Source organism: Puntigrus tetrazona, chromosome 13 (assembly GCF_018831695.1).
Source record: "Puntigrus tetrazona isolate hp1 chromosome 13, ASM1883169v1, whole genome shotgun sequence".
NCBI lineage: Eukaryota > Metazoa > Chordata > Actinopteri > Cypriniformes > Cyprinidae > Puntigrus > Puntigrus tetrazona.
Window position 1 is genome coordinate 276959 of NC_056711.1, and position 20640 is coordinate 297598.

Consider the following 20640-nt stretch of genomic DNA (forward strand, 5'->3'; position numbering starts at 1 on the left):
TTCCTGATGGCCGTGCTGGCCTTGCTCACGAGATTGTGAGGATCAGACGCGTCTGAACGCGCAGGTGTTACACCGGTGGAAATGCACACGACGATTGAACTTTTCTGCCACGGTTTGTACTGAATGCAGCACTTGATTTGGTCAGTTATGAATAGTGAAACACACACACACACACACACGCACACAGTATTTATGTGTATGTCATGATGTCTGTTAAGCCTTTATCTTAGTTTAAACTAATACTTAGGCTACAAAATCCTGGGAGTTGATTAAAGCTTTTTTTTATTTATCTCAAGCTCATAGTAAGTTCCGGGTATAGTAATATATGTTGTTACAAATTATGTTATTAATCCTGATTATTATATCATATTTAATTAATTACACAAGTTCTTTTATTTCTGAAATATCCATTCAAAATGTTCAGGTCAGTAAGTTTTTATTAGGATTATTATTAGTAGTAATAGTAGTAGTATTTATTCATTTATTATTCAGCTAAGATGCCATAAATTGAGCAGAAAATTTGAATGATTTCAGAAGGATTGCGTGGCACTGAAGACTGGAAAATCAGTCTTGAACCACAGCAATAAACTACATTTTAAAAGATATTAAAATAGTAAGTGTTACTTTAAAGCTGTAATATTTTTAGCTGTATTTTCGATCAAATAAATGCAGCACTGGTGACTTTAAGAGACGTCTTTCTAAAATAAAATACTGACCCCAAACTTTTGAACCACATCTAATTTAATCATTGCATCGTTTTTTCCCCCCAAACTATAGCTAAACAGACACTCGCAGATCTATTATGTTTTCGTACAACGTTAATAATAAGGATCACAAACGAACCCTGACCCTCACAAGGACTCTTTTCTGCACGTTTAGTATTCTTTATGAATTTTATCTATGAATTGCTTTTTTTTTTTCTTTCTTTGTTTTTTCTCAAATGAGAATGTCCCCAGATGTCCCCAAAAGGACGCTGTCACATTTAGCCGACTTCTGGGGACAGTTTTGTAAACACATGCGCACAGAACGACAGCGGCGCTCGAGGCCAGATGATTACGTCCTTTTAAAGAAACACTCTTCATATCCAGCACAGGGCCGCATTAATACAATTGATTATTCAGGGTCGGTCGAAGCCATTTCCATCATCATCTTTTGATGGGGCGAGAGGGGAAAATCATTAATTCAACATTAACAAAGAGGCAGGGATAAATGTCCGCAACGCTACATTTCACAACAGAGAGCACGACCCACCCGTACAGAAGACAGGAGGTCCTCTCCTAACACTACATTTCCATGCACATTAACAATTGATCCAGTCCAGCCTCACTATTTGGCATACAAACGCGACTCGGATCCTCCGGCAGACAGGTTTAAGGTCAAATTCTCACAGCTTGGCCAAGCGTCTCGGCGCGAGAGTGTTTTTCTAAAAGCAGAAGTTATTTTATTAAAGTTGAATGGTGCCTCCGCTGCTGGAGAACAGGACGAGGGCTCTCTGAGTGACAGTGTGGTAATGGTTCGCTCAGACCACATGCATGATTGAGCAACCCGTCCCGGCAGTACCTGCGAAAAGGTAGTTTCTAAAACAAGGGTGACGAAAAGTTCATTCCCATTTTTTTTTTTTTTTTTTTGCCAGGCGAAGTTTGCTGTTGTCCGATGTCTCGGTGGACGTTTCTGCTAAAGGGTAAGAAGTTCAGACTTGCGTTGTTAATATTCATGGAGGCCTTTCTTGGATGGACCCCCCCCCCGAAAAGATGGCTGTCGAAACATCCACGACAAAGGTGAGGCATTCACGTGTCTGAGGAAACAATTAGAGAAAACGCGTGAAAGCGGATGCTGAGTGCATGACAACGAGAGGCTTTGATGCGCTGCTTGTTCAGGCAGTATCCCCAGATCCGATGGGAATGCTATGTTCTGCGTCTGACTGAGATGAATAGCGTTCGGCCTGTCATTGTGTCTGTTCTCCAGTAAACCAGTGACGTAATGATGACATTTACAAAACGGCAAACATCCATCACAAACAAACGGTTGATAAGGAGGACGAAATCAGCTCTCTGCAAGACAAATGTGAATCACGTGCGGCGCGGGAAAACTGTTTTGCCCCGGCGCTTTCTGGTTCTCGGAGACCAGCTTGCTTTAACCAAAATAACCCTGTTTTAAGCGCTGCATGTATTATTGAAAGACTGGAGGCAGCGGATATACGCATCTGGAGCACCATGAAATCTCTTAGCTTTTACCTTTTAACTTCAATTACAACAGGTCAGGCAGTGAAATGCAATGAAGTAGGAAATGTTTAATTTTTATTAAAGGTTCGTAAATGCATTGCCAAGGCTGAGCGTGTCTGTTTCCGGACATCGCGGAACTACAAAACCGCGTGTGCTAATAAAAAAAAAAAGCCGTCGTTTAATTAAAGAACGACTTTTAAATTCCCGCTCTTAACGCCGAATGGACATTGATTTGTCGTACGCAGAATTTCGAAATGCAGCCTAGAAACAAACACGAATGCATGTCTTACAAAAAAACAAAACAAACAAAAAAAAAACTACAGTTACAGCGCTTCTGTTTAATACATGTTTTTCAAATTAGAAAACAGTTTTCATCATGTAGCCAGGATTTCTTGAGTCCGTAAGAGTCCGCTATGGCTTTAGGGTAATCCAATCACAGATTAATGATAAGAGCTGTAAATGTTGCACTACAGTGGCCTCAGACTTGCTATCACTGAGGACAGCCTAGGAGGAAAACACACAATCAGATACAGAAGAACAGATCAAATTATTGTTAAAAACAGTTACTTCTGATAATTAGCCCTGCTGGGCATGAGGAGCACGGGTCGGTGTCACAGTTTCATAGCGTCGTCGGTTATCTTAGCCGAGCGAACAAAAGCATTACATTTTATTGGATATTGTTTAACATCAACACAAAGTGTAGGCTTTATTTTCAAGCTGGTGTCCTGGGACCCCCACAGGCTGGAAGCAAGTGCTTGTGGCCCACAGAAATTAGAGAGAGGAAAAAAAAAAAAGGTTTAAAACACATACACCACTATTCAGAAGTATACTTTTTTCATGCTTGCCATCGTTGCAGTTATTTGATCAAAAGTAGAGTATGAACTGTAATATTGTGAAATGTGTTTACAATGTAAAAACTATTTATTTCCGTGATTTGCAATTTTTAGCATCACTCCAGCTTCAAATAATGGTTCAGAAATAATTCTATTAAACTGATTTGGTCAAAAAATATTTTTCATTATTATTATATGTTGAAAATGCCATTAAACCATTTTTTTTCCCAGAAATCTTTGATGAAAAGAAAGTTCAAAAGAACAGCATTTGTTTACTTTTGATCAATTTAATGCATCTGTGTTAAATAAAATTATTTATTTATGTATTTATTTATTTTACTGAAACTTTTGAAAAGGAAAAGTGTTAACGTAAAATGTTAAATAAATATTTTTAATTGCTCTCGTAATAATATTCATAGCGAAAATCATTTTACACATCTAACAGTAATAGAGTAGTTGGTAGGAGACGATTCAGTGTGATCTTAATTCAAAATAAATATTTTCCAGAATTTGCTGTTAATACGATGACAATATAAAAGTCAATTATTTAATTTTGGAAACAATGCAATGTCATACATTTTCAAATTCGTGATTTTTTAATAAATATAGAGCTACTAAATATAATTAAATATGAGGGTCCCTCATCATATTATTAAGGACCTGACCGGCCCCCTTATTACAGGGCAAGGACCCCTAGGCTGTGGCTTGTGTCTCTGCTGTATTCATTAAAATGTGTATTTGCAGGGGAAAAAAAAGTTCTGATATAATGTCATATTACTAAAGTAGGTCAAAGTCTGAATAACAACATCAGCATGAGAGGCAGAGCATGACACTCTCTTTTAAATGACTTTGTATATTGTGTTTTGATACAATAACAACGATGACAGCCGTTCTAATCAGCACATTAAAGATCACTCCAAGATATATATATATATATATATATATATATATATATATATATATATATATATATATATATATATATATATATATATATATACATACAAAAAACACTGTGAGATGCATAGTACCAATAAATCAAGTTCTTGCTGGCTTTGGCTTTTCTTTAAAAAAAACAGGTGCCGTGTCAGATAAATTATATGGTGCGAGATGGATATCTCAAACACTTCCGAATGAAACGCCACACAAAAATGGAAGACAATAGAAGGAGCAATTAATCTTGTCATGCACTCACTATTTCTCGCTTGTGTGATATTGCACAGAAACATACAAAAAAAAATGGGGTGGGGTGAAACACGTTCAATCTACTTAATATTCATGACTGAATAATATACAAGCACAACGTTACTGATGTTTAAAGACCACGGCCGCTCAGTATGGAGCAAACTTCTGCCGCTCAGATTTTTTGATGCCGGACGAGGTGGGGATCTTTGTGGTGTAGGGGGTGAGGCCGGCCGGGAGGCCTGCGGAGGTGGCTGTGTGCACTGCCAGCAGGGGGACGGTTTTCATGCCAAGCAGGCTGGAAACAGGCAATGCGTAGTGGGCGCTGGGGATGGAGGGGACGGACGGGGGGGAGTGGACGTTAATAGCAGAGGGGGGAGCAGCCAGGACGGCCATGGAAGAGGCGGCGGAGACGGAGGGGGTGGACTGGGAGAAGCCCAGGCTGAGGTCGATAGGTGTGCTGGAAGAGGAAGACGACGCAGCCTGGATGCTCAGTTTAGCCATCTCTAAACTGCAAACACACATTCAGATGCACGAGGACAAGTGTGGGGTTAATAGAGAGGTTACGGGGTGCACACAAGAGGAGAGAGGGGGTGAGAGAAATAGAGAAAAGAATAATCAATTTGGGGAATGTTATGTGTTACAAGAAGGAATAATAACATGCCTGGATGAGAATTAATAAAGGAGTGCTGAATGGGTGAGATGACTGCTGTCTAATTCCTTAGTATTACACCATTACGTAAAACAGATTGAGGGAAAGGAATAGTTCATCCAAAAATGAAGGTTTTGTCATCATGGTTAGTTTCTTTCCTCTGTTAAAACAAAACACTGTCGTAGAATGTTCCGGCTGCTCTTTTCCAGCTTGCACTGTATTGCAAGAAAGATATTTAATATTTAGGAAGTTTCATGTTAAGGTGCAACTCACTCAATTTAATTTTAACTCTTAAATCAAATACAGGTTTGATGTATATTTAAACGTTAATTACATGATTTATTGGGTTTTTTTTTGGTATATCTCTTTACTGCCACTATAAATGGTTTCTTTTACTGTGCATGTGGGATAGTTTTATGCCGCTTTTATCCTTTTCTGAAGTTTGACAGAAGGGATCACAAACTGCATGGAAAAGAGCTGCATGAACATTCTTCCAAAATTCACCCTTCAATTTCCACCGAAGAAACAGCATATGGTTTTGGAATGACATGAGGGAGGGTAAATGATGACAGAATTTCATTTTTGGCTGAACCACGCTTTGACATGTGAGAGGGAAAAGTCTTACCTCGCGCTGATGAGGTACTGAGCCACGCTGATATTGGCTGGGGACCCTGTGATGGTGACGTGGCGCACTGCCGAACCGTCTGTGGCCCCGGCAATTTTGATCTGGGCACCAGACATCTGGCGAATCTCATTGATCTTACTGCCCTGTCTGCCAATGATGCAGCCTATGAGCTGAGAGAAAGAGAGACAGACGGGTGAGGGGCAAACAACATCTGGACATTAAAAGTCTGAGGAGGCTGAGAGTAAACCTCTGGGACATGGAAGTTGTTCTTCTCTACTGTATGGCATGCCTTAAATGTTACTAAATAGACTCTACAAGTGGGTGCGGAATAACAGGATTACTTTAGTACATGATCAGAGTAACAGTGTCAGTGTAATGATAACAAAAAAAAAAAAAAAAAAAAAAAAGATTATACTTAAGATACACCTAAAGCTATATGAATGTCATAGCAATACATCAAAAATATCAATCCAATTGGCATGCGTTTTAATGTAAGATGAGGGGAGCAAAAATATGGTTTAAAATGATTTATTCCAATTATTTAAAAAAATAAAATAAATGCAAATTAAAGTCTAAACTGACTGGAAAAACTAAGTGAAATATAAACAAATGCGTACATAATTGTTTAGAATTGTTTGAATGATGTGGTTTTTGGAACGATTCACATCTCAGACTATTTTTATGTTACTGTTAGCAAAAGCAAGTAAACATTGTAAACGTTTTTCTGCTGCACCTTTGGTTCTTTATAAATAAAATGTCGTCTCGGTGCCTCAAACTAAGAATCAGTATGCATCTTGTGAGCTCTGCATGAGAATCAACAAGCGGCAGATATAATAAGCAGATATGTTTCTCTATTATTCTTGTATAGATATAGATGCAGCATTGTTATTTTAGATGGAAATCCAAACTCTGGTTATTACTTGCATTCAGCAAGGATGCATTAAAATGACAAAGGTGACGGTATAGATTTCATTTTTAGAAAAATAAATAGTTTCAAATAAATGCACTTTTGAACTTTCAATTCATCTGGGGAAAAAATCACATTTTCCGCACTGATAATAAAAAATGTTTCTTGAGCAGCGAATCAGCATATCGGAAAGATTTCTAAAGGATCATGTAACTGTACAGACTGCAGTAAGGAATAAATTACATTTTAAAATATATATATTATAGTCATTTTAAATTGTAGTAATATTTCACAGTATTGCTATTTTTTGTATCTCTGTATCAGATAAATGGAGACTTGGTGAAAATCACAAGATGGATGACATCCATATAGTTCACGTGTGTCAGTGTACACACCAATAACATAATTTACTTTAACTAAAAGTTAATTGTAATTTTAAATGAAATAAATGATTATGACATATAATATAACTTACATCATTAGGAATGCTCAGCTCATGAGAACTGGTTGCAATAGAGGCCTCCAGACCTATGGAGGGAAACAGGAAGGTAAGCAATACAAAAAAAAAGAAGAAACTTTTCTGCCATTGCTACACTGCCACTGAGTGCTCTCAGATAAAACTGAAAACTATCATATTAAAATTACACAATGTACGGAAGCATTAAGACTGCTATGCGGGTGAGTCATGAATGAATTCCTGTTTAATTCATGTCTGCCTGAGATTCAAAAACACCCATAAAAGCATTTCCAAATAGCGCACATTATCGGAAAACGTCTGTGGAGAGGCTGTCTCTCTTCAATCCCCTATTTCCATGGTAATAATTATGGGCTGGCACTTGCAGTGTGCGGACTCTGTTTTTCATGATAAATGTGGGCTGCTGTGAGTGGGCTTCAGGTTTGCTTAGGAAAATGCTGCCGGTTTGAACAGGTCAGGGGGCTTTGTGGAGGACACGAGGGGGGAAGAATGTTAAACGAGTGAAAGCCTTTGTGATGAGTTCACATATAAGGAGAGACCGAGGGGTGACACATATGCATCACATAGCCATCATGATGCTGTTGTTATGGTGACATGACACATTTGGAGATTTCAATGACAGCTCAAAGGAGCCGCCGGCTGGCATCCGAGCGCAGACTATATCTAGAGCTATCAGGACTGGTTAGTAGTTGTATCATGCCACAGCATGCGCAGCATTATGTTACTACCTGGTCTCATGGCATAAACCTACCTGGGCGCACTTTTTAGCGAGACGCGAAATACGTACCAGTAAGTACATATCACTGCAGTTTCCTGAAGAAGTGAACACTAGAGGCAGTAAAACCTTGACACTTTTTATTCCTTTTCACACAAATTTACAGAGTTTCGATTAATAAGGTGTAATTTTCGCACAATTACGCACAAGTTCATGTTATGACTTCAAAACAATATTAATATGCTGGGAGATTTTAATCGTTAGCATCACGGGTATCCAGCTTCATATCTATGAGTTTTCATAGATGGTGGGTTTGTTCGTTGGCTCACATGATATAGTGTTGCACTTGGGAGATGGAAAGCTCCGGTTTGTATCCCGTGTAAATATAGTTTAGCAAAACGGATCAAATCTGCATAAAAGGAAGTTAAAATGGCACAGTTGCATAAACAAATGCCTCTTTTGCATTTGTTAACACTATCTAGTAGGTTTAGTGTTGCACTTGGACAGTCGCAATGCCTAAAGCAACGTAAAAAACACAGCAATACTTACCTATGTAAACGCAATAAAAATGTGCCAGGATTTACGTATTAAACCTGTGTTTTAGCGCCACTCAGTGGGCATTTACTTTGAAACCGAGGTCAAAGGTGCAGCAAGGTACGTAAAAACGGTGTTGCACAAAAAGTGCACCGAGGTACATATTTTTATGAGACCAGGTTGATTATGTTGGCAGTGTTATGATATTTATTACCTTACCACAAAAACGGCTTCGCCATCATTTTCTTCAGAGTGGAAAACATGCGGTGGTGAACGCATGAGACGGAGGTGGTCAGACACGACGGACGAAAGAGTGGAGAGGGAAAGAGACAGATCGAGAGAAAGACAGGCAGAGAGACAGACAAAGGGAGAGACAGACTTCCCTGGGGAGCTCTGGGTACGTACCAGGGAAGGTGGGGTTGCTCTGCCCAAGGGAGGTAAGGGGGATATGCTGCATAGCCAACTGGTGAAGCTTGGTCAACTGCGGGGGCAGGAAGGGAGGTTAGAACTAGCCAATCAAAATGGAATTATTTCAGAGGACACTCACACCTACAGACAGAACAGCACCCATATCAAGTCTCAAATTCAGATTAGTTATCAGGTCCCCCTTTGGACTTACCGTCCACTCTAAGGTGATCGAAAAACTACATTTGCATTCCCTTAAGGGAATTCGAGTGCTTGCGAGGCAGGAAAAGAATCGTATTTAAGCCAGAGATGTGTTTCGGTTCTTAGCATGTGGAATGAATCGTCCGATCTGCAGTAATCATGACACTTCAGCTGTCTGTGAGAATTAACAGACACCGTGACAGCGCCTTTGCAGAGCCGAGGTAGAGATACATGTGTTACACGCAAGACCAATCACAATTCAGAGTGCAAGTCGACGGAAGGAAGAACAGCGATCATAATTCGCTATTGTTTGGAAATATTATCGTATTGTTACGTCATCACATTTGCTTATCATTTTAATACTGAACCTTCTATCATTTATATTTTTTATACCTGCGGCTTAACTGCATATAAGGCACTGGCTTCAGAGGGATACTTCACGCGAAAATAAAAATTCTCACCCTCATTTTGTTTCAAACCTCATAAGGCCTCTGTTCATCCTCAAAACACAAATTAAGATATTTTTGATGAAATCTGAGCGCTTTTTGACCCTGCATCGACAGTAATGTAACTAGCATGTTCGAGGCCTATAAAGGCAGTAAGGACATCGTTAAAACAGTCAACGTGACATCAGTGTTCGATCAAAATGAAGCTACGAGAACTGTTTTGGTGCACAAAGAAAGGTGGTAGTTGTGTTGCTTTCAGCAGTAGCCTTGTAATGCCTGACACATCGCTCCTTTGCGCTATCACTAGGACCTTTTTCTGATCTCGCTCCTCTACACATAATACAGTCAAAAATGGCAAAAATAAAACATTAATAATAAGAAAAAAGGCAAGAAAGATCTCAGATTTCTTCATAAATGTCATAATTTGTGTTAGAAAGATGATCAAAGGTCTTAGAAGCACATTAGGGCGCGCAATTGCATTTTTCATTTTTGGGTGAGCTATCCCTTTAAATCTCACAGTTAAGTGCAATTTTATCACAATGTGTTAAATCTCAGTGACTTCATATATCACAATAGCGACTTTATCACACGACTTAACTGTATATCTCGCATCAACCTTACATTACTGGATATGTCACAATGTGACTAATTTGAAATTTGGCTATATATCACTGCCATGACTTTGTCTTTCGTACTCGAGCTATTGCATTATATCTCTCATTGACATTAAATCTAGCAATTGACATTTTACTGCAATTGAGACTATCTTGCAAAGAGACTTAATATATCACAATTGCAGCTTGCTCCGGCTTCCGACTTTACTGTTAATTTTGTTTTCACTCGCAATCTCAATTTTATGTGCAACAATATCACATGTCTAGCGGTGCGATTTTGCTATATATCGGCACGGACGTGATTCGGCCGCGGGGATCAGGCTAAATCAGAAATCGGAGTCTATATGGAGAAGGGTTTAACAGAGATTGTCCTTAATGTTCAGGGTTTGGTCAATACGGTGCTGCCTTGCAACCTTTGTAATTAGAGCGTTTTGGTTTGAATGATTCTGCAAACTAATACTGTTCACTTGTGTCATGACCGAGGACTAACAAGTGTTAGTGATGCTAGATATTAAAGAAGCGATCAGAGAGCAGAGACCATATCGGGGGTATCGGCGCTCATGTGTGTGTGTGTGTGTGTGAGGAATGCAGTGGGAGAATTGTGATTGTGTAAGGGGTGGGATGTGGCTGGGGGACTGCAGTGGTGTTGTGAAGTGTGCTGTGAATGATACTGATCAGCCAGTACGACTAACACTCACGTCTTGGGGTGGAATGGCAAATTGTCCAGGAATAGCAAATGCCTGTGGAACAGATAGCATGTTTAGATTAGAACGAATAACAAGCGCTTATTTGCAGCTTGCTCATTAGATGACATGACACGCCCATGGACCGCCCACAGTCCGTGCTTATTCATATTTCATAACCTAGAAAGCTTTTATGAAAACAGCAAGCTCTAAATAGATAGCTAAAATGCAAGGCAAATTGTAACAACTGGGGTTAGCAGAATTTTATCCAAAAAAAAAATTGTGTTGACGATACACTTCTGAGGTTTTGCCGAGTTAGTGGTTTTAAATGTTGTTAGGAATGCTTAGTAGGTAGTTACTAGTTATCCACAAGCAAAATTATATTTTGCATGTGAAATAATCAATAAATCGCTCATGTCGGTTATGTCTATGTGGTGAGTTTTCTGTGCCAATTCGAGTCAGTAGTTATAATGTTTAATTTCGCATAAAATTCACCAAAAAAAGAACGCTTTAAACAAAACATAGAGCGTTTGTCCGCTTTGTTCATGTTAAAGTGGGTGGCCCTCAGCCAGAATAAGCTGCAAAGTGGACCAGACTTTACACCACAAGTCAAAATGTGTCTATTTGAGAGTGCTTTGTCGTTAACATGTTTAAGAGTGCCATGTGGAATTATGACAGAAATATGTCAAGCTCTTCTTAATACAACCACAAGGGGGCAACACATGAACATTCCATGCTATCTTCAAACATGGCCAAAAAATACAGAACTAAACTGCTTCTTAGCATTTTAAATTCTCCAGAGAGCTTGCAGCTGACATGACTTTTCATTATAATGACAACTAGCCTTTTCTTTAATGTCATGATCACTCAAATAAGCAACAGAGACCCTTTGGACAACATACCAAGAGTATATATCAAAATTAATGGGTCAAAGCTTTGATTACACAAGCTTATGAGTAAGTATGCGTTTTATAAGGTCAGAACAATAGAATGTAATACATATGAATGAATTGTTTGGCTATATACAGCTGCATTTATGATTAGCTACAAGCTTTCCAATTCAAACACCTACATATCTAAATTAGTGATTCAAAGTGAGTCTGATCTGCATGTTTAAGAGCACTTGGCATGGTCCAATGGCCCAATTGGTGACTATATTACTGATTGGATCTGGGGGTGAGATTTATTCCAGCAGCTGATCTCACTCTATCCATTAGCGCCAATATCCACACTGAGAGCATCCCACTGGGACCGCAGGGAGCTATGGAATCGTTAATGCCCATGAAGCGCTGCTTCGATTGTATGGTTTCTACATTAAGAGATAGATGAAGGACTCACCGACGCAGCATGGGGTTGCGCCAACACTGTGTGGCTGCCACCCGTGGTGGGTTTGGGGCGGTACGGAATGGTGGCTCCTTTAGGTGGCGACTAAATGAGGGAGACAAGCACAGTCAGGACAAAAACAAAGGCGTTTAGGCAGTTTTTGTCTAGATCTCTGTTAAGCCCCACTGGATTTTACTGTTCAAAGCCCAAAGTTAATGCAGGCCAGGGAAAATCCTGCAAAACAAAGGCATCCAAGGTTGGATGCTGAGAACTAATGAAGCAAACAGGAACATTTAACATGTAGACCATGCGCTGAGAGTGAATGCAAATGAAGCGTGAAGGTGAAAAAGACCCGGAAAATATTCCCCACTTGAAATAACATTTAAGCACGAGGGAAATTGCGCATGATTGCGCGCATTTTCAGTTGAAAAGCATACGCTCACGAACCTCCAGCATGACGGTGCAGATGTGTTTCACGCATTGTGTGATGGCGTGAGGTGTGCCGGAGATGGTCACGGCTCTCTCGGTCGAGTCAGGCAGTAGGTCTCCTGCCACCTGGACCTGGGCACCTGTGCTCTGACATACAGCCATGATTTTAGTCAGCACGCGCTGGACAGGATGATTAGAAAAGCCACACATGACATCATTCATATTTCTTTCGGTAGTGACATTTAAAAGGAGAAGGTCAGCCCACATCCGCATTTCTGGTCAGCCTGTATGCCTGGCTTTATTTTGTAATAATGAGCAAATGACTGTGCATTATAGTGCTTCTTACACAGCTACTCGCCAGTTAAATGAATGCGCAGACATGAATTATTGATTTGAATTCTAATTATTACCTGCACTCTTAAAACGAAGCGTTCCAAAAGGCCACACTGACCAATCACATTCACTCGTTCCAGACAGCTATGCAATGATTTCTTTAATGATCGCTTTTTATCACGTACATTAAAGGATTGGTTCACTTCTAGAATGAAAAAAAATCCTGATAATTCAAGGTGTCATCCGAGACGTTCACGTCTTTCTTTCTTCATTTGAAAAGAAATTAAGGTCTTGAGGAAAATGTTGCAGGATTTTTCTCCGTATAGAGGACTTTAATGGAGGCCAGTGGGTTGAAGGTCCAAATGGTAGTTTCAGTGCAGCTTCAAAGGCCTCGAAGGGTCTTATCTAGCCAAAACGATTGGCCATTTTCTAAAAAAAAAAAAATCTAATTTAAATATTTTTTTTAACACAAAGACTTGTCTTGCACTAGCTTGACCTCAGGCAATTTTGTAATCATGTCGGAAAGGTCATGTGTGACGTAGGTGTTTATAAAGCAAGCGTGGAAAGAAAATCAGACGCCCTTTATGAAGAAAAAACAACAATGTCAGACGATTTTGCGTTTTTAGCCCTACCCTTGAACGAAGTACACAGATGAAGAACAAGCTATGTCGCAGAGCTACAAGACAAGCATTTGTGGTTAAAAGGTATATATAATTTTTTTCGTGACTGAATTTTTCTCTAGATAAGATAACTCTTATTCCTCAGCTGGGATTGTGTAGAGCCCTTTGAAGCTGTATTGAATTATTTGTAATTTGGACCTTCAGCTCCCATTGAAGTCAATTTTATAAAGAAAAATCCTTGACTGTTTTCCTCAAAAAATCCGACGTCATTTGTTTTCGAATAAAGGAAGAAAGACACATATGGTCTTGGACGACATCGGGGGTGAGTAAATTATCAAGAATTTTTTTTTCCTGGAAGTGAAGAAATCTTTTAACGATCGGAAAGTATCATTTTATATGTAAATGTCTTTATCGTGCATATTAACTGCAATACGGCCACTGATCACCAGTTAATATTCTTCATGAAGTTTGAAAGGTTTCCCAGCTCAGCACTGAGGAGATTGTAAGATTACAAATTCTGATTTCTTTCCAAGCGGCTAGCAAAAAGTGTGCCATACAGTCCCTTTTGGTGTTACAGCTATTCTCATGTCTAGAACTGACATTGTTATCGTCTGGCCAGTTATTTAGGTCAAGCTATTTGGATACCGTATATAAATATTAGTCTATTTAGGCCTTGGTGGGCCGTCCTGTCCTAGACATTCATAGCAACTGGGAATAAAAGCAGCCAGTTCACCCCTCACAGCCCTCAGCGGCGAGGACAGCTATATTTATTCAATGTGATCCACCAGCCGAATGAAAAAACAAAGCCTTCAAGCAAAAGTCACTGTCCTCATGTCAATTTCAACAGCTAAACGACAACGAATGGTTCCGCTTTTGAGATGGATCGCTTTTGTTTTTTCATCAGCGAAAGCCATGAATAGATAAGTTTGAGGAAAAGTGAGTTCAAGAGTTGAGGAAATTACAGCTCAGGGGTGCTGCCGTCTCATAACGTGTGGATTTAGCGGAAGCCCGAGTCGAGCGGCCCCCTGTGCTCAGGAATAAAAAGTTCTGTCTTGATGAGGACAATCAATCATGCTGATGTTAAGTGTTTCTGCCTGCCGCTGAGACGACGGAAACTAATTGTTTAACGGATCATTCCGTGCATCATCTGGGAGCCGCTGTGACCTGCATTACAAACCCTGCGCATTCGCCAACAATTAAACTTCTGCATAGAATGTCTACCTCTCTGATCTCTTTGATCTTCGAGCCTCCTTTGCCAATGAGTGAACCGCACTGACTGGCGGGGAAGACGAGGCGCAGTGTCACGGGAGGCCTGCTTGTCACGGTGCTGTTTATCATAGATGCCAGGATGTCCTGAAAGAGGTGCATATGCATCAGAAAGAAGCTCGATTCAGCTCTTGTCAAGACATTGTGTCAGTTTTTCATAAATACAAGTTTATAAGGGAGCAAAAAAAAAAACAGGAAGGCAGGTTGACAGGTCTTGAAAATACTGACTAGGTAATGCTGCGTTATATAAAAATGTTAAATAAATATAAATATATATATATATATATATATATATATATATATATATATATATATATATATATATACCAGCTCAAATGTTTGGGATCAGTAAGACTTATAACTCTCTCATGAATTTATTTGATCAAAAATACATAAAAAAAAAACCCATAATACTTTAGGATATAATTTATTCCTGTGATGCCAAGCTGCATTGCTAGTCTCAGATGTCACACGGTTCTTTAGAAATCATTCTAATGTGCTGATTTATTATTATCGGTTTTGAACCTGTGCTTTTTTTCTGGATTTTTTGATGAATACAAGTTAAAAAGAACAGCACTTATTCAAACTATAAATATTTTCTAACTATGTAAATCTATGCTATCACTTTTTATTAATTCAACTCATCCTTGGTGAATGAAAGTATTCATTTCTTTCTAAAAAGGAAGGAATAAAAATGTACTCTCTCCCAAAATTTTTAAACAGTTTGTATTGTTAATAAATGTTAGATAAATGTTTCAAATAAATGCTTTTCTTTTCATTGACTAAAGAATCCTGAAATAAAGCATCACAGGTTCTTAAAAATTATTAAGCAGCACAGCTGTTTACGATATTGATAATAAATCAGCATATTAGAATGATTTCTGAAGGATCATGTGACACTGTCCACTGAAGTAATACGCTGAAAATGTAGCTTTGTATCACAGGAATAAATTGCATTTTAAAATATATTCACATATAAAACAGTCATTTTAAATTGAAATACTATTTGACAATGTTAGAGTTTTTTTTTACTGTACATCTGTTCAAATAAATGCCTTGATGAATATAAGAAACGTCTTTAAAAAAACATTTAAAACCTTACAGATCCCAAACATTTGAGTTGTAGTGTATAAATGGAAAATAATACAAAATAGCAAAGTGTTAATAGTTTTTAATAGTTAAGTCACGATCAGGCTGGGACCTAATTTACTTCTAATTAATTTCATTAAAAGCCAATGTAATGGTGCTACAGAAGAGAATTGGTTTCACTGTGAGACATGGAGAAAATAAAGCAAATATTATAATGTAATAAACAATTAAGGGAGGAGGGGTTTGCAGTACTGTTATGATGAGGTCAGTGATTATTGTGCATTACAAATATTAAATTTTTTTGTATGATCTCCTGGGCCATTAACTCTGCTAATTAACAAGTATTAAAAATAAACACGATTAATATGAACAAGTACCTAAATAATCAACCATCAAACAGTAAAAAAATGCAACCACAATAAATACATATGCATGCATTCAAGGCATATTTCTGTGGATGTCAAACTAATACAATTCATGTCTAAATAAAAAAGATGGCCGTAATGCAGACACAGACAGTGGTGACTGAACTGTGATCAGCCAGTTCAATGTAACTGTAATAAATTATAAAACCTTTTGCTGCATAATGTGAACGTATGGTAAAATAAATCCCTAGCGTGAATCCACTTTAATATTTTTACAGTGTACTACCCACCTCCTCAAATTTCTCTGCGATCATAGCGAAGGCTTTGAAGATGACCTCAGACTGTCCGGTAATGGTGACAATGCGCTCTGGACTGGAACCGTCAGATATATTAATCCTGGCTCCGCTCTGAGTCCACAGAGAAAAGCAGAGTTTTTGTGCTGCATTACGTTTAATTGATCAGTCTCGCTTCTAGGCTGACATTTGCACTCTGGCATTGAAATACCATCAAACTGATTGTGAAGATAATAAGATGATTTTGCTCAAACTGCAAATGATTCCAGATGGTTTTCTGCAGTCTAATTTTTGGTATAGCCTACATGTGGCCACCCACATGAGCTCTTTAAATCTTTACACAGCTAGCCGGCATTAATAGCATGTAAAATGAAAGGAACACTCCATATAGTTAATAAGAAAAAACTTAAAAATAACCCTACTATATAAAATGAGGTATTAATATTTCCAAATAAATTAAAATGATTATGTATGCAAATATATGCAATGCTTAGTCCTATTCGATCAAGATCAATGTAGCACTTACTTCCTCTCTCATTTTTTTGACAGTCTCTCCTTTCTGAAACAGAAAAGACATAATTATATCAGAATGTGTATATTATGATTAGGTTGCAAGCCATGTTTAAACACGGTATAATGTGCTTGGGAACACCAAAGAATAAACGCTCATAATTCAATAATGCAATTATCAGGATAATACTAAATTGTTTACCTTCCCAATGATACTTCCAACTTCCTAGAAACGCACAAAACAGACAAAATCTCAGTTAATCCTAAATGATTGCATGATAAACTGGAGATTATCGGTGCTCTCTGTTAGATGACATAATCAAAAATAGTGTCGACAGCATGAAATAGCAAGAAGTGTAGCTGTTGACGCCGCATTTCTCATGATCAGTGTTGAGAACAGTGTTTGCCGCTTAATAATGTAAGGGAAATAAATACACTTCTTCATTATTTGATGGATAGGAAGTTCAAAAGAACATTTATTTTAATTAGAAATCTTTTGTACCATTTAAAATGTCTTCATCGTCACATTTGATGAACTTTTGTACCCCCAAATTTCGGTTGGTATTGTGTCTAGAGCTGTCAAACGATCAATGGTGATGAATCCCATCTAAAATAACGCACTGTGTACATGTGAAGGATCATGTGACATTCTGAATGATTCTGAAATAATCGCGTGACAATAAAGACTGGCCTCAATATGCTTTAAATGGTTAAAACAGAAACGGCAAAATTTAAATGGTAAAAATATTTCATAATACGACAGTTGTTACTGTATTTTCAATTGCATACATGCAGCCTCATTTCAGCACTTCATCACGTCACATCCACCATTTCGGACATCATCTCAGACCCAGTTTACTACAGGTGCCTTGACGATGCAGAAATATCGTCCCTTTATCGCTGTATGCTCTCAATACTATGTTATCCAAAAGAAAGCATTTTAGAATCAATTAGATTGGCGGTCTAGAATCTGAAACGATCACCTATACACTCATAAATCTTCCCCAAGTGCTGTTTCGTGGCTTTCGACTGGCTGCCGGAAACAAAACGAGCACAGCTCTGTGTCTTACCTTGCCGTGCATTAGTAGGCGGATGGTGAGGGTGACATTTAGCCCCCCCTCGCACACTCCTCCCTCCTTCTCATTCATATTCATTCTTCTCTTGGGTCTAGATGCTTCAAACAGACTGTCTCTGTGCACACAAACAGACAAATTTACAAGTTGAGTCCAAAGAGATATGAGATGAATTTGAGCGAGCAAACATTGCAGTCTTTACAACTCATAATTCCTTGCTATTATCTTTCTAAGCCCGAAATGTCTATAAGGCCATGCGTTCATTCAGTGTTTTCTGCGCTCTGACATTAAGGCGGGCGTTATTTCCCGGGGCCCTGCCTCTAACCTCTCTAATGGCTCTGCTTTAATAGAAATGGTGTGACCGTGTTTGATAAGACTCAAAAAAAGAGCCACTTGTGTCCTTTGGATCAAATGATGTTTGTGTGACCATGTCTAACAAGGCCCATTAATTTATCAGAGAGTCGTCTGTTCCCACATTCCTCACATCTCCGCGACGGCGAGCCCTTTAAAACCGAGCTTATCGCCACCCGAATCGATTCAAAGCCAGATATAAGGTCGCAGAGCGCATTCATGGGCCGAACTGAAAAAATGAGGCAGCGTTAGATCAGAGGAAGTGTAAGGAGATCGTCTTAAATTTCCCTTTAATAATGCCTTATCCATTCCTCATATTCCTCTAATGAGGCCCCGCAGCTAGGAGCAATAAATGAGTGCATTTTCTTTATTTAAGCGAGAACATGAAGACATCTATTCTAATTGAGTCCCAGCGCTTTCATTTGCTAGGCCTCTTTGAAAACTACCGCTTTTGAAATGTTTTCAGACTTACATAAGCCGTTAAATGAAAAGTGGTCCCTTTTTCCATGACACTCCAGCAGCAGAGGAACTTGCTAAAGAGACGGGAACTGCTGAATAGACTAAAAGAGAAACAAATGTTATATATTTATAATTAGTTTTTGTGTGTGTGTGTGTGTGTGCTTCTGTTTAATATCGAAGCCAGTAAAAGGGTTATTTGTTAAAGACAGAGAATTCAATTTTAATCATGAACTAGACTCCTAATGTGGAAGTTACGAAATGAGTTATAGATTCGGCATTCTTAATATGAGACACGATGACTGGGTTTAATAACAAACGGTGTAAAAAGCCTGCTTCTTTTGTGTGGCTATTAGTTCTGTGCTGTTTCATCAGGTAAATGCATCAAACGCACTGCTGCCATCCTGTCTAATCCTATAGGCCCGGATTTGTTTGGCTAATGCTAAAACCCATTTGACCCATTTCTGTCCTTCCAAAGCTTGTCAACAGGCATCTGAAAACATTCTGCCATCGTATAGCGCAGCGCTAATAAGCCCGAATATAGATATCACACTCGCTGTTTTTCAAATGTCAAATGTGTTTATGGATCGGGAATTTAAATAATTTATGCGTCTGCCGGTGAAACGTTGACGTGCGAAGTAAACGGCGGGTCAGATTAGACTTCAGAAATGATCGCGGTCTGTTTTAAAGACGTAATCCTAATGGCCAGACATTTGTTGTCGTTAGCTAAACTTATCTTTGAATAGATCCATTCAGTAATAACATGTAATATTCGTATTTTTGAAACGTGACATTTATTTGCATTAAACAAGCATTAGTGTTTAGAGCTAGAGTTAGAACTAGAATATGGCTTTTATGTATATTAACATCAACATCATTTATAAATTACATTTGTTATTACATATATATGCATTTACATTTATTAACATTAACATAATTTATGAATGGTATCTGTTCAGATCTATATTGTGTTATACAAATAAGTCTATATAGTCATATAGTGTATATACAGTCACATGAATATATATGAAGGATATAGACAACAGTTTTCCTTTTGTCAAAGATGAAACAAAAGCGCTGTTGCTGGCAGAAAAGCATTAATACGCCTATTTGTTCCTGTCCTCTGGAAGTCCCTGAGCGTGACGAGCGGCTTCGGGTTGAAGTTAGCAAACTGACCTGAGAAGTGATGGAGGTTGAGACAGCTCGGAGATGCCACTTACTTTCTTCTCCAACTGTTCTTGCCTTGTCAGTCCAGGATGAGTTAACGCTCGAGGTTTTCAGAGTGTGTATGATTCCCTGAGTGCGGAGTTGCCCTCTTTTGTTGTCAGTTGTATTCAGAGAACGGACAGATGGCCTTGTGCCCGTACCTCTGGTCGACTGAGACTAGCTTTACTGTTCCCCCCCCCCTCAGGCTTAGCCTCTGATAAGCCTTTAGCCCAGGCTACGTGAGCCCGCAGGCTCTCTCAGTTCTTAATACTCACGTAGTTGATGGCGCAGCTCCTTCGTCCTGGGAACGGATGCATTAGGGAATCCCAAGAAGACGAGAAGGCAACAGGTTTTCCATGCTTTGGCGAAGCCGCCCGGCAAAATATTCACATAAAAGCTAGACACAGTTGTCTAACTGCGAGACTTGAATCTCGAGATACTTTGGCAGGGAAGACCTAGATAGGGCATATGCATGGATAATGACATTTTGAAGGACACATAAGACAGAAAATGCCAAAATGCCGGCACCCCCAATCAACATAAGCATCTCCAAATTGACTGTGTCACATCATTACGGACAGAAAGACACAATGTCTCTTTGGCCGGTGTCCCCTCCCCCCACGCCGAGCATCTACTCCTGCTAATGAGGCCAAAGTCCTGCGAAAACAATGTGGCCCTTTAACAGGAAAAGATGCACTCTGTTCGGCAGCTGAATTTCAAAGCGAATGAATTAGTGGAGCAGAAGTGGCATATTTAATCACTGCCTGCTGTCTGGGATGGAAATGAACAACGTCTCTGTGGATCTCCCTTCCCTCCCTGCATATGTGTTGAT

The 20640-nt window shown here is 39.0% G+C and overlaps 1 protein-coding gene across 5 annotated transcripts; it reads right to left on the minus strand.

Moving 5' to 3' along the window:
• Positions 1-2290: 2290 nt before the first annotated feature.
• On the minus strand, positions 2291-19997 carry zgc:110045 (uncharacterized protein LOC664755 homolog). 5 transcript variants are annotated; one of them, XM_043254544.1, is made up of 14 exons: positions 19823-19997; positions 18619-18706; positions 17793-17913; positions 16925-16948; positions 16739-16771; positions 16210-16326; positions 14421-14552; positions 12265-12393; positions 11833-11922; positions 10510-10551; positions 8551-8626; positions 6897-6949; positions 5515-5684; positions 2291-2726 (listed from the first exon to the last, which is right to left on the minus strand). In XM_043254544.1, the coding sequence occupies exons 3-14, from the start codon at positions 17874-17876 to the stop codon at positions 2690-2692; spliced, it is 987 nt and encodes a 328-aa protein (XP_043110479.1). In that variant the 5' UTR covers positions 17877-17913; positions 18619-18706; positions 19823-19997; the 3' UTR covers positions 2291-2689. The 5 variants fall into 5 exon arrangements, with proteins under 5 accessions (XP_043110479.1, XP_043110477.1, XP_043110478.1 ...); XM_043254542.1 differs by lacking the exon at positions 2291-2726 and adding an exon at positions 4068-4748; XM_043254543.1 differs by lacking the exon at positions 2291-2726 and adding an exon at positions 4068-4748 and having other exon boundaries at positions 19779-19997.
• Positions 19998-20640: the final 643 nt, after the last annotated feature.

Bases quoted from the DNA above. Each gene is read 5' to 3' on its own strand.
- zgc:110045 (XM_043254542.1), bottom strand. From the start codon at position 17,876: ATGAATATGAATGAGAAGGAGGGAGGAGTGTGCGAGGGGGGGCTAAAT. The intron at 12,394-14,420 runs GTAGACATTCTA...GCTGTATGTCAG, and splicing joins AGATCAAAGAGATCAGAGAG to AGCACAGGTGCCCAGGTCCA. The intron at 6,950-8,550 runs GTACGTACCCAG...TTCCCTCCATAG, and splicing joins GAGCAACCCCACCTTCCCTG to GTCTGGAGGCCTCTATTGCA.